The following is an 11,104-nucleotide window of genomic DNA, read 5'->3' as shown; positions in this document are numbered from 1 at the left end:
TATCTCCACATCCCAATTTTAAAAAAGTTCATTTGTGCGGCTGGAGAGATGGCTCAGTGGGTAAGAGTACTGACTGCTCTTCCGAAAGTCCTGAGTTCAAATCCCAGCAACCACATGGTGGCTCACAACCACCTGTAATGAGATCTGATGCCCTCTTCTGTTGCATCTGAAGACAGCTACAGTGTTCTTAGATATAATAATAAATGAATCTTTGGACCGGGGCGAGTATGGACTTGAGTGAGTGCGGTCCACCGGAGCGAGAGGGGTATAACAGAGCAAGTGGGGCTAACCAGAGCAAGCAAAGGTCCTAAAGTCAATTCCCAACAACCAGTTGAAGGCTCACAACTATCTGTACAGCTACAGTGTACATAAAATAAATAAATAAATAAATCTTTTTAAAGTTCATTTATTTATTTTTATGGTGTAAGTATGAGCCTGTGCATATGTGACATGGCACATGTGTGGAGGTCAGAGGACAACTTTGGGGAATCTGTTCTCTCTTTCCACTGTGTGGGATCCAGGCATTGAACTCAGGTCATTAGGTTTTGTGGCAAGCACCTTTAGTCACTGAGCCCTCTCGCTGACCCTATCCTGACTCTTTATACAAGTGGCCCTAAAACCTCCTCTCTTATTGTTTTATCACAAAGGTGTCTTAACAGGCATCCGTGCCATTAAAACTGTCCGCCTGGTTCCTTTCTGGACTTCCCTTACTGGATCATACTCCTTTTTCCTTTTTCCTTTTTCTTTTTGTCTCTTTATTTTGAGACAAGATATTATGTAGCTCAGGCTAGACACTATGTATCAGACTTAGACCTTGAACTCCTGATAGTCTTCCTCCACCCCTGGAGTGCTCGGATAAGGGTTATCCTCCCCTCCCCCAGCTGACTCACACCCGTTTCACCAACCATGAGCTTCCAGGTCTGTGACTGTATCTTTTCAAATCAGAAGGGTAGGGCTGGGTCTGACTCATTGGAGGGGCCGGGGACACACCAGCCTGGAAGAACAGGTTCCAAATGGTTGCTGGACGCCTCTTCCAGTCTGTCTGTTTGTTCTGATTTTGGCCTCTGCCCTATGTTCTCGCCATCTAATGAATGCTTCGACCCTCCTGCGCATAGACCGATCCCTTTGCCTGGAGTGTCCCTCCCACTGAGCCTTCCTTCCTGGCAAGATCCTCCTCATCCCTCAGGACCTGGCCCGGCTCTGTCCATCACCTCTGATGCTCTGTGATGTGATGTCAACTTGTCAGAATGTAGAGTCACCTAGGTGACAGGCTTCTGGGCATATCTACAAGGGAGGCTCCACGTTGATTTAACTGAGGTGGGAAGAGTGACCTAACCGCAGGAAGAAGGAAGTGGACTGAGCATGCGCCATGTGCCACTGCTCCCTTCTGTTCCTGACTATGGACGCAGGTGCCCAGCCTCCTCCCACTCCTGATATGGATGGTACCTTGGGTTGATGGAATGGCTGGAAGATGAAATTAGCCCTTCCCTCCCCAAGTCACTCTTAATCAGAGTTTTATCACAGCAACTACAGAAAACACTAAATGCCACCCAGTTTGGCCTACCCCGTCATAGGTGTATCTTTTAAATTTTGATTTGTGGTCATTAACTGGAATACTTAGCCATTTTTTTCTTACACTTGCAATGTTCCCCCTGCCCCCGCCCCGGGGGTGAGATATTCAGGGCCTCACATATGTTAGACAAGCCCTCTGTGACTGAGCCAAGCCTCCAGACTCTTGCTGGGGAATATCCCAGCTGAGCAATATCCCAATCCTTTTTATTTTTAAATTTTGACACAGAGAGGTTACTGCTGCTGGCCTTGAATTCAGGACTCCCTCATGTCAGCTTTCCAGAGGCTGGGACTACAGGATCATGGCATCTCATCTGGCTCAACCCTTTGTGTTGAATGTGCTGCCTAACACGCAAAAGCTGGTGTGAGGAGGCAGAATTCAGACTCTTCCCTCTGCTCTGTTCCTTGTGCCTAGTAGATAACCTTCAGAGACAAATCAGCTTTGTTGTCCCCCCTGCAACCTCTCCACCTGCCCCTTTCCCATCAAGAACGTTTGTACACATTTAAAACTTTTTATTGCAAATAATATACACCTGGAAAGACAAGAAACGACAGGTGTGATGGATCCCACATGTAATCGCAACATCTGTCTGGCAGGTCGAGGTGAGGGAATCAGGAGTTCAGTATGATCCTAGGTTATGCAAATGAGTTTGAGGCTAGCCTGAGCTACATGAGACCTTTTATCTCAAACGAAGGAAAACAACAACAAAAAGTTTAGTTGGGGGGGGGGAGCAAAAATGGATCCCTGAGTTCTTAGATCCTATAACTCAATGTCTAGACCTCCAAACACCTCATATTTCCTCTCCTGGTCACTTGCTCCCAAAGACAATCACTCTTCTCTCTTCTAATTTTACACACCAGCTGTTAGTAACTGTCATACGTTGTTTGATGGGATCTCATAACCTGTCCTGTTGTGTGTCTTTACTGTTTTGCTCAAGATTGTTTTTGTGAGATTCTTTCAAGGCCACTGCAGGCCACTGTCTGCTGTCATTGCCCACTGCTGCATAGTACTCCATTGTGTAGCTAGACCACAGTCTCCTCATTCCATTTGGCTGTTCATATTTATTTGGGTTGTTTCCAGTTTGTAGTTATTATGAACTGTCCTACTAGCCTATATAGTTTGGGGGGGCATATGAACCAATTTCTGTTGGGGTGATAGGCCCAAGAGGGACTGCAGAGTTATACTATAGATTTCAATTCTGCTTTAGAGAGAGAGACTGAAAGATGGGGGTTTGTTCCCCCCCCCCTCTCTCTCTCTCTTTCTTTCTTTCTTTCTTTTGAAACAGGGTCTCACTATGTAGTCTTGGCTTTCCTGGAATTCACTCTGTAGACCTAGTTGACTTCAAACTCAGACCTGCCTCTGCCTTCGTGGTGCTGAGATTAAACGTGTGTGGCACCATGCCTAAAAGGATCTCACACTGTAGTTCAGGCTGGATCTGAACTTGCAATGTAGTCCAGCTTGGCCTTGAAGTAGCGATCCTCCTGCCTCAGCCTCCTGGATGCTGGGACGACAGACTGGGATTACCACTATCCTTGCTAGAAGTAGGTTTTTAAGGTAAGTGGCATGGTTTGCTGTGAGGGATCACAAAAGGCTCATGTATTGAAGGCTTAGTGACCAGGGGATGGCACTATTGAAAGCTGGTTGGACCTCATTTAATGCACTGTATAGATGGGCCTTCAGGAGGTGGGGCCAGTGGCATAAGGAGGGACAGACAGCGGGGTGGAAGGTTGTGACTGGAGGGACAGGAGTGCAGCTCTTATTTTCATGACATTTTTAAAGGAGCCCACATCAGGTGCTGTTGTGATGAGAAGCAGCGCGATCCTGGAGGTGCTTTCTATGCAGGGAGCCCGACGGATGCCCCCAGAGTGATGGCCAGTAGTGGAGCAGCGATCAGCAGGGTCAGGATTTGGGGAGCCCTGGGAGGGGCCAAGGACGGGGTGCCAGGCTGTGTCTGTGTCACAGAGGCCCTGTTGCAGAGGTGGCCCTCGCAGCAGTAACCCTGTAGGTCGATGGATGTCCAAGGGCTTGTGGTGCCCATGGTGGTGCAGGAGGGCCGGTGGCAGGTCCGGATGTACACAGGCACCGAGAAGTTACCTGGGTGGACAGTGAGGAGGGGTCAAGCCTCGATCCTCTGACACATCTCAGGTCTCTTTGGAGACCAGGACCACATCTCTCAGTGCAGACAAGCCTCCTCCTTCAGACCAGAGCCAAGCTTCCTTCCTGACATGCATGCCTCCTCCCTCAGTCTACAAGAGGCCTTCTCCCTTAGAACAGAGACTAGAACCATACCTCTTCCCTCAAACCAAGGCCACAGAGAACCATGCCTCTCTGGTACCTCTGCCCTTAGGCCTTCAGCGCCACCTCATCATCCCAGCCCCTCACCAATGGTCATCCGGCCGTTTCCCTGAAAACAGGAGCTCTGGTCCTGGTGGCATTGGACCCGTCGGGACTTCTCAGGGGAACAGTCTTCAGGGTGGGTCCCCAAGCAGGCATAGCACTCGGTGCCACTGAGCGTCGGTGGGTTAGGAGCTTGGAGAAGACAGTAAATAAAATTTAGAACATTGCTTCCATCTGGCAGTGTAGGCTGCTCAGTGTACCTGCTCATACCAAAGTGGAGCCTGGCATCCTACAGTCAGAGCAACGCTCAGTGGAGACCCCGACCCCGACCTCTTCTTTAGCCCCAGCCCCCTCCAGACCCACCCCTGATGTCTCCAGCTCTGAGCTCTCCAGCCACGGCCCCTAGCTCACCTTGGCTCAGGTTGGGGAGGGCGTCGTGAGTCTTGAGGTTGGTGTTGCAGTAGTCAGTGGCACAACCACGGACCACAGCGTAGTCGGGAGGCAGAGCATCCTGGTTGGTCTGCATGGGGCCGGTGGTGGGGCCCATCCAGCATCCCTTCCGGACCATTGTCACCAGGCTGCGGTAACCTGGGCGGGAGAGTACCAGGCTGGGAGTGAGCTTTCTCTTCCCACTTCTGCATTTTTCCTCCTCTCACTCAGTTTTGCCTCTTCCTTCCTTCCATTCTGTCTTCTGTTATCCTGAGATTTTTTTCTCCTTTTCCTTCCTGCTCTCCCCTTCTCTTCCCTTCCCTTCCCAATTCTCCTTGATTTAAAAGACCTTTTTTTTTTTAAGTTTATATGTAAGAGCGATTTGCCTATGTGTATGATGCATGCATGCAGTGCTCACAGAGGCCAGAAGAGGGCATTAAATCCTCATCTCTGCAGACGGTTGTAAACCACGATGTTAGTGCTGCCAACCAAATCTAGGTCCCCTAGAAGAGCGGCCAGTGGTCTTAACCACTGCGTCATCTCTCCAACCCTTCGTTTTTCTGAGACAGGGTCTTATGTAGCCCAGGCTGGCTTAAAACTTGTGTAGCCAAGGATGACCTTGAACTTGATTCTCTTGCTTCTAACCTTCCAAGTGCTTGGATTAGAGACTTGTGCCACCACAACTCTCTCTTTTCCTCTGACGAGGTCTTGCCGTGTAGCTCAGGCTAGCCACAAACACATAGCGTTCCTGCATCTACCTCCAGAGTGCTAGGGTCTTGGGTGTAAACCTCCAAGTCCAGTCATTGCCTTCTCCTTCATCCCTGCTCTTCTCCACCTTCGCCTCTCTCTCTCCTCCTCTTCTACTGAATATGTTTCTCTTCCTCTCTCTTCTCCATCCCTCTAGTCTGTCTCCTCTTTATTTCTTGGGCTGCATATCCTTTTGTTGCCCTCTGGTCCTCACCGGTATCCAGCGTCAAGACCACCTCAGAGCACCCCTGAGAACAAGAGACACTGGGGAGCTTCAAGGCGCTGAGGTCGAAAGGCCCGTAGTAGGTGTGCTCGTAGCTGTAGCACTGCAGGGCTTGGGAGCCTAGGAGAAGGGTGGGATGTGTTAGCAGGTCAGGGGGAGCTATCACAGGACCTAGGGCTCCATGCAGAGTGGGACAGATACACATCAGGCTGCTGTGTCCCATGTCACTACGGAGAATAATGTTAGCCATGGCTGAGCCTGCCTAGCATCACCAGGAGCCATCGCGGTCCCAGGAAGACCTCAGTCACTTACATAAGGGCCTGAGTGATTTCTTCCTCCCATCCCCCAACAGACACCCCGAAAGCATCTACACCCATGGCAGGAAGAGAGGAGGGTAACACGCAGCCAGCCAGAACTCTACGTGCTGGCACAGGTTTATGCTTATTAAATGCATGCGGAGCAAGATGGCTCAGCAGCCAAGGATGCTAACCAGCAAGCCTTACTTTCTGGGTTCAATCCCAGGGACCCACGTTGTGGAAGGAGAGCATCAACTCCTGACAGTTGTCTTCTGACTTCCACATGTGAGCTGTGGCATGTGCTAACACACACACACACACACACACACACACACACACACACAGGGCACACACAAGGCAGCCTTTTTTTTTTTTGAGACAGGATTTCTCTGTGTAGACCTGGCTGTCCTGTCCTGGAACTCACGCTGTAAACCTAGCTGGCCTCGAACTCACATTGCTCCTCCTGCCCCTGCCTCCCAAGTGCTGGGATTAAAGGCATGCACCACCATTGTCCTGCCTGGCAACACATTTTTTTTTTTTTTTTAAAGAACTTGAAAGTTGTGGGAAAGAAAACCATGTACAAAAGAGAGAGCACAGCTATGCAGTTAGAAATGACAGCAGTGGCTGGGAAGCTGGCTGGGGTGGGGGTGGGAGCCTAAAGCTTGCCCTTTGAGTGTGAGGGCTAGGCTTAGGCCCTGGGTGTGGTGGGCCACCTGTCACCCTGGTGTAAGGGTGGCAGAGAGAGGTGATCCCCAGAGCAGGCAAGTCAGCTCAGTCTGGGATCAAACGAGACTCTCCTTTCTTCAGTCCCTTGACTTGGCAGAGAGTGGTGGAGGAAGATGCCTGGTTTCCTCAGGCCTCCATGCAGGTACACACACACACACACACACACACCACACGACAAAAAGAAAGTGGAAAACAGATGACCTCATCAAAGTAGTTTAGAAATCATATATGGATACAAGATATCTAGAAACAGAAATAAATAGGCAGAAAGAAAACACACACTCGCCGGGTGGTGGTGGCGCACGCCTTTAATCCCAGCACTTGGGAGGCAGAGGCAGGTGGATTTCTGAGTTCAAGGCCAGCCTGGTCTACAGAGTGAGTTCCAGGACAGCCAGGGCTACACAGAGAAACCCTGTCTCGAAAAAACCAAAAAAAAAAAAAAAAAAAAAAAAAAAAAAACAAAAAAAAAAAAAACACACACACACACACACACTCATTCTAATGTCTAAATACGTACAGATGTGGACATGAAAGCCACAGAGATAACACAGGGACAGCGGGCATGTGTGTGCAAAATTACACACACATCTTTTTTTCTTTTCTTTTCTTTTTTTTTTTCTCAAAAAAGTGAAGGAGGGAAACTGACAGTCAAAGAATTTTTTTTTTTTGAGACAGGGTCTTATGTAACCTAGGCTAGCCTGGAACTCCCAGTGCAGCTGAGGCTGGTGGACTGCTGGGATTACAGTCCTGCAGCGTGCAAAAACATTTAAAATTTTTACATGGTTATCAAGTATGGTTGTGCACGTCTAAATCCCAGTACTTAGGAGGCAGAGACAGGTGGATCTCTGTGAGTTTGAGGCTAGCCTGGTCTACATTGAAATTTGTGGGCCAGCCAGGCTAAACAGTGAGATCCTGTCTCAAAATCAAAATCTTTCTGACTGCATTTTATTTATTGTGTTGTAGAGAGAGCGGGGCATGAGGACACTTTCCCCACAACATACATGGTGGTCAGAGGACAAGCTTTAGAAGTGAATTCTTTTGTTTTACCATGTGGATCCTGGGGATCAAACTTAGATTGTCAGGCTTGGTAGCAAGCACCTGCAACACACACACACACACACACACACACACACACACACATACACACACATACACACACGCACGCACGCATGCACGCAAACACACACTTTTTTTTTTTTTGAGACAGGGTTTCTCTGTATAGCCCTGGCTGTCCTGGAACTCACTCTGTAGACCAGGCTGGCCTCGAACTCAGAAATCTTCCTGCCTCTAACTCCCAAGTGCTGGGATTAAAGGCGTGCGCCACCACTGCCGGGCAAACATACACTTCTTATATTGAAATCTGGTGCAGAGAAGCACAAACAGTTGCCAACTTGAGGACACACAGATTCCAAATTGCATCCAATGATGAGCAAATACACATAAATTAAGTCTTGTGCAAGAGGGGTTTGCTTAATATCCTTCTAATTCTTCCTTCATGGCCCATGCATATAAAGTGAATAAGTCCCTGTAGATGAGGGTTCAAAGATGGAGCTAAGGTCCTTGCCAGCTCTGGGGAGAGCCCTGATTGCTTCCCAGAAATGCCCTCAATAAGGGAGTGGGAGGGAGAGAGAGGAAGACCTGTGTCAGAGGAGATGACAGTGTGGGGGTGCAGAGGGAATGAGAATGGGAGAACTATGGTCTACACCATCCCAAGATTCAAGACAACATGCCTTCAGCCCTCCTTCCTCAGACCCAGGGCTCCAGACCTCAACCCTCCTCCCTCAGACCCAGGGCTCCAGACCTCAGCCCTCCTCCATCAGATCCAGGAGTCTAGATCCCAGCTTTTCTTCCTCAGACCCAGAGATCCAGGCCCAGACCTCCTCCCTCAGACCCAGACCTCAGCACTCCTCCCTCAGACTCAGGTGTCCAGTCCCAGCCCTCCTCTATCAGACCCAGGGATCTAGACCTCAGTCTTCGTCCCTCAGATCCAGGAGTATAGGCCCCACCTCTCCTTCCTCAGAAGGCCTAGTCCTTCTCCCTCAGATTGTGTCCAGACCCAGTCCTGCTCCCTCAGACCCAGGGGTCTAGACCCCAGCTCTCCTCCCTCAGATCCAGGGGTCCAAGCCCAACCCTTCTCCCCAGACCCAGGAGTCCTGGCTCAGGCTCTTCTGCCCATTGGATTCAGCATAGGTAGGTACCTGTCAGGCAGAGCATGCTCCCAAGGAAGCAGAGCAGGAAGGTCCTGGGGATCCCCATGGCAGCCTGTGGAGCTGAGATCTGACCCTGAGGACAGCTCCTTCCACTCTGGCTTGTAGTCAGGCTGGTTTTCCCTGCTGATCTCCAGGCTTCCTGGCCACCCAGCCTGGCCAGGATTCCAGGATTCTCTACCCCACCCTTCCGCCCTCCTTCACGTGGGTTCATGTGGGCTGTCTCCTTCTAGGTAATCATGGTGGGGCTGCCTGAACAAGAGGGGTGGGGACTCAGGCTCCTGGGCACTGAGGAAGGCATTAAAGAGCCTGGGGCTTTGACTTTGGGGGTAATTTGTATTTCACATCCTTTCTACATTATGTGATAATCTGTGGTCCGTCCCCCGATTTCTGCTCCTCTCCCACCCACCTACTCCAGCTCTCAGCACTCACACAGACACAGGCTTGTGACCCTGAGGCTGAATCTCTGGATGAGACACCAGGCATCCACTCTCTCCAGAGTCTCTAACCCCATCCACTAACTCCACTGCCTCTCTTCAGCCCCCAGCAGCTCCCTGTTATCCTCTCTGCCTGCCACTTCTGATCACATAGAATGGGCAGCAGTTTCTCTCTCCTACTGGACTGGGGATGCCTCTACAGCCTCCAGGAATGTCTGTAACAATAAATGAATGAATGGAGAATGAATGAATGAATGAATGACAAGAGAGGGAGAGAAATAGAACACACAAGAATACAAGATGCAGGATGACAGGTTGGGTTGTGGCTCAGTTGGTAGAGCAATTGCCCAGCATACGTAAAGCCCTGGTTCCCACCCCCAGCTCTCCATAACCCAGACGTTTGGACCTGTCAGCCCAGTGCTTGGAAGTAGAGGCAGGAGGATCAGCTATTCAAGATCGTCCTTGCTATTTAGTGAGTTTGAGACCTGAGCCATATAAGACTCTATCTCAAAACAAACAAAAACAATCAAAAAGTTAGAAGAAAGGTTGAGAAAGTAGCTCAGTCAGTAGAGTGCTTGCATAGCATCTGGAAAGTCCGGGTTCAATCCCCAGCACTGCATAAAACTGGACAAGACAGTTCCTCAGTCAGTCTGGGATACAAGACTTAAAAAAAAAATAAACATTAAAAAAATACAGAAGAATCATCAAGATGGCTCAGTGGGTAAAAGTGACTGCCACCAAGCCTAATGGCCGAGCTCAATCTTCTAGACCCACATGGTAGGAGGGGAGAAACAATATCCACAAGTTGTTCTCTGAGCTTTATACATAACCTGTGCTGTACACATGCACACACACACACACACACACACACACACACACACACACTGAATAAGTTTTTTTTAAGTTAAAAAGAGATACAAGAAGACACAATCCTGTGTGGATGGATATAAATTAAGACACACAGACAAACTCAGAGGGGAGGAGAGACACCCTAATAGACAGGATGTGCCTACAGACAGTGTTGATAAACCCTCATTAAATAAATGGAGAACCGCCTGCTTCCACAATACCATAATTAAAACTGATGAAGATTTGATAGCGAGAAGGCTGTTTGAGAAAATTCCTGAATTAGTGATTGAGGCAAGGGCAGAGTGGAGGGGAATGTTTTGATTGACAAAGCAGACACCATGTCTGTCAGCTCTGACACCTTCGTCTCTTCCAGGGTCACTGAAGACAGAGTTATAAGGGAGCTGGGCATAGCAGCACAGCCCATTATCCCAGGACTGGGTGGAGGCAAGAGAGTCAGAATTTAAGGTCCTGCTGGCAACACAGGGGGTTCGAAGCCAACCTGTGCTACAGGAGACTCTGTCTCAAAACAAAACCAAAAAGCATTGTGCTGAGGATGTGGGCCAATCAATGAAGTGTCTGCCATGGAAGTATGAACTCTGGGATCCACACACTTGGCAAAATGCCAAGAGCAGCAGCTCGTATCCAGTGCTGGACCACCAGAGGCAGGAGGATCCCTGAGGCTTGAAGAGCAGCCAGCCCAGAGACACAGGATGGGAGGGCATGTCTCCTGTATCCTCCAACCTCCCTCCACCACATTCATACACACACACACACACACACACACACACACACACACACGCACGCACATACACACTCACACATGCACACATACATATGTCACACATACCAAGCCCCCTACCCTCCACCCCTTCTACACAGTTATACATACAAGACTTTGTGGGTTTTAAAAACCTATCTAACATCTATCCATCCATCCGTCTATCTGTCTGTCTGTCGGTCTGTCTAATGTGGATGGGTATTTGCCTGCACTGTGTGCATGCAGTGTGTGTGAAGACCAGAAGAGGACACCAGGTCCCCTGGACCTGGAGCTACAGACAGTAGTGAGTCACCATGTAGTTCCTGGGAATCGAACCCTCATCCTCTGGAAGAGCAGCAGTGCTCTTAACCACTGAGCCATCTCTCCAGGCCTAACTTTGTATTTTTTTTTTTTTAACGTTTATTTTTATTTGTATGTGTAAGCAGAAGACACATGTGTGCAGGGCCAGAAGAGGGCGCCACATTCCCTGGAGCTGGAGTTACAGTTGTTGGAGCCGGGAATCGAA

General features: G+C 49.4%; 1 protein-coding gene across 1 annotated transcript; it reads right to left on the bottom strand.

Annotated features, from left to right (window-relative positions):
* Positions 1–2,067: 2,067 nt before the first annotated feature.
* Lypd5 (LY6/PLAUR domain containing 5) lies at positions 2,068–8,651 on the bottom strand. The gene is made up of 5 exons (XM_031385649.1): positions 8,527–8,651; positions 5,298–5,426; positions 4,319–4,495; positions 3,953–4,099; positions 2,068–3,664 (listed from the first exon to the last, which is right to left on the bottom strand). Exons 1-5 carry the CDS (start codon positions 8,582–8,584, stop codon positions 3,405–3,407), a joined length of 771 nt encoding a protein of 256 aa, XP_031241509.1. The 5' UTR covers positions 8,585–8,651; the 3' UTR covers positions 2,068–3,404.
* Between the last annotated feature and the right edge of the window lie 2,453 nt (positions 8,652–11,104).

Source organism: Mastomys coucha, unplaced genomic scaffold (genome assembly GCF_008632895.1).
Source record: "Mastomys coucha isolate ucsf_1 unplaced genomic scaffold, UCSF_Mcou_1 pScaffold21, whole genome shotgun sequence".
NCBI lineage: Eukaryota > Metazoa > Chordata > Mammalia > Rodentia > Muridae > Mastomys > Mastomys coucha.
The sequence above is the reverse complement of the archived record's forward strand: the minus strand, read 5'-3'. Positions and strand labels throughout refer to the sequence as shown.

Excerpts from the sequence above, each read along its gene's own strand:
- Lypd5 (XM_031385649.1), bottom strand. The coding sequence starts at position 8,584 with ATGGGGATCCCCAGGACCTTCCTGCTCTGCTTCCTTGGGAGCATGCTC. Across the intron at positions 4,496-5,297 it reads GGTCTTGACGCTGGATACCG|GTTACCGCAGCCTGGTGACA; the intron begins GTGAGGACCAGA and ends TCTCCCGCCCAG. Across the intron at positions 3,665-3,952 it reads AAACGGCCGGATGACCATTG|GTAACTTCTCGGTGCCTGTG; the intron begins GTGAGGGGCTGG and ends CTGTCCACCCAG.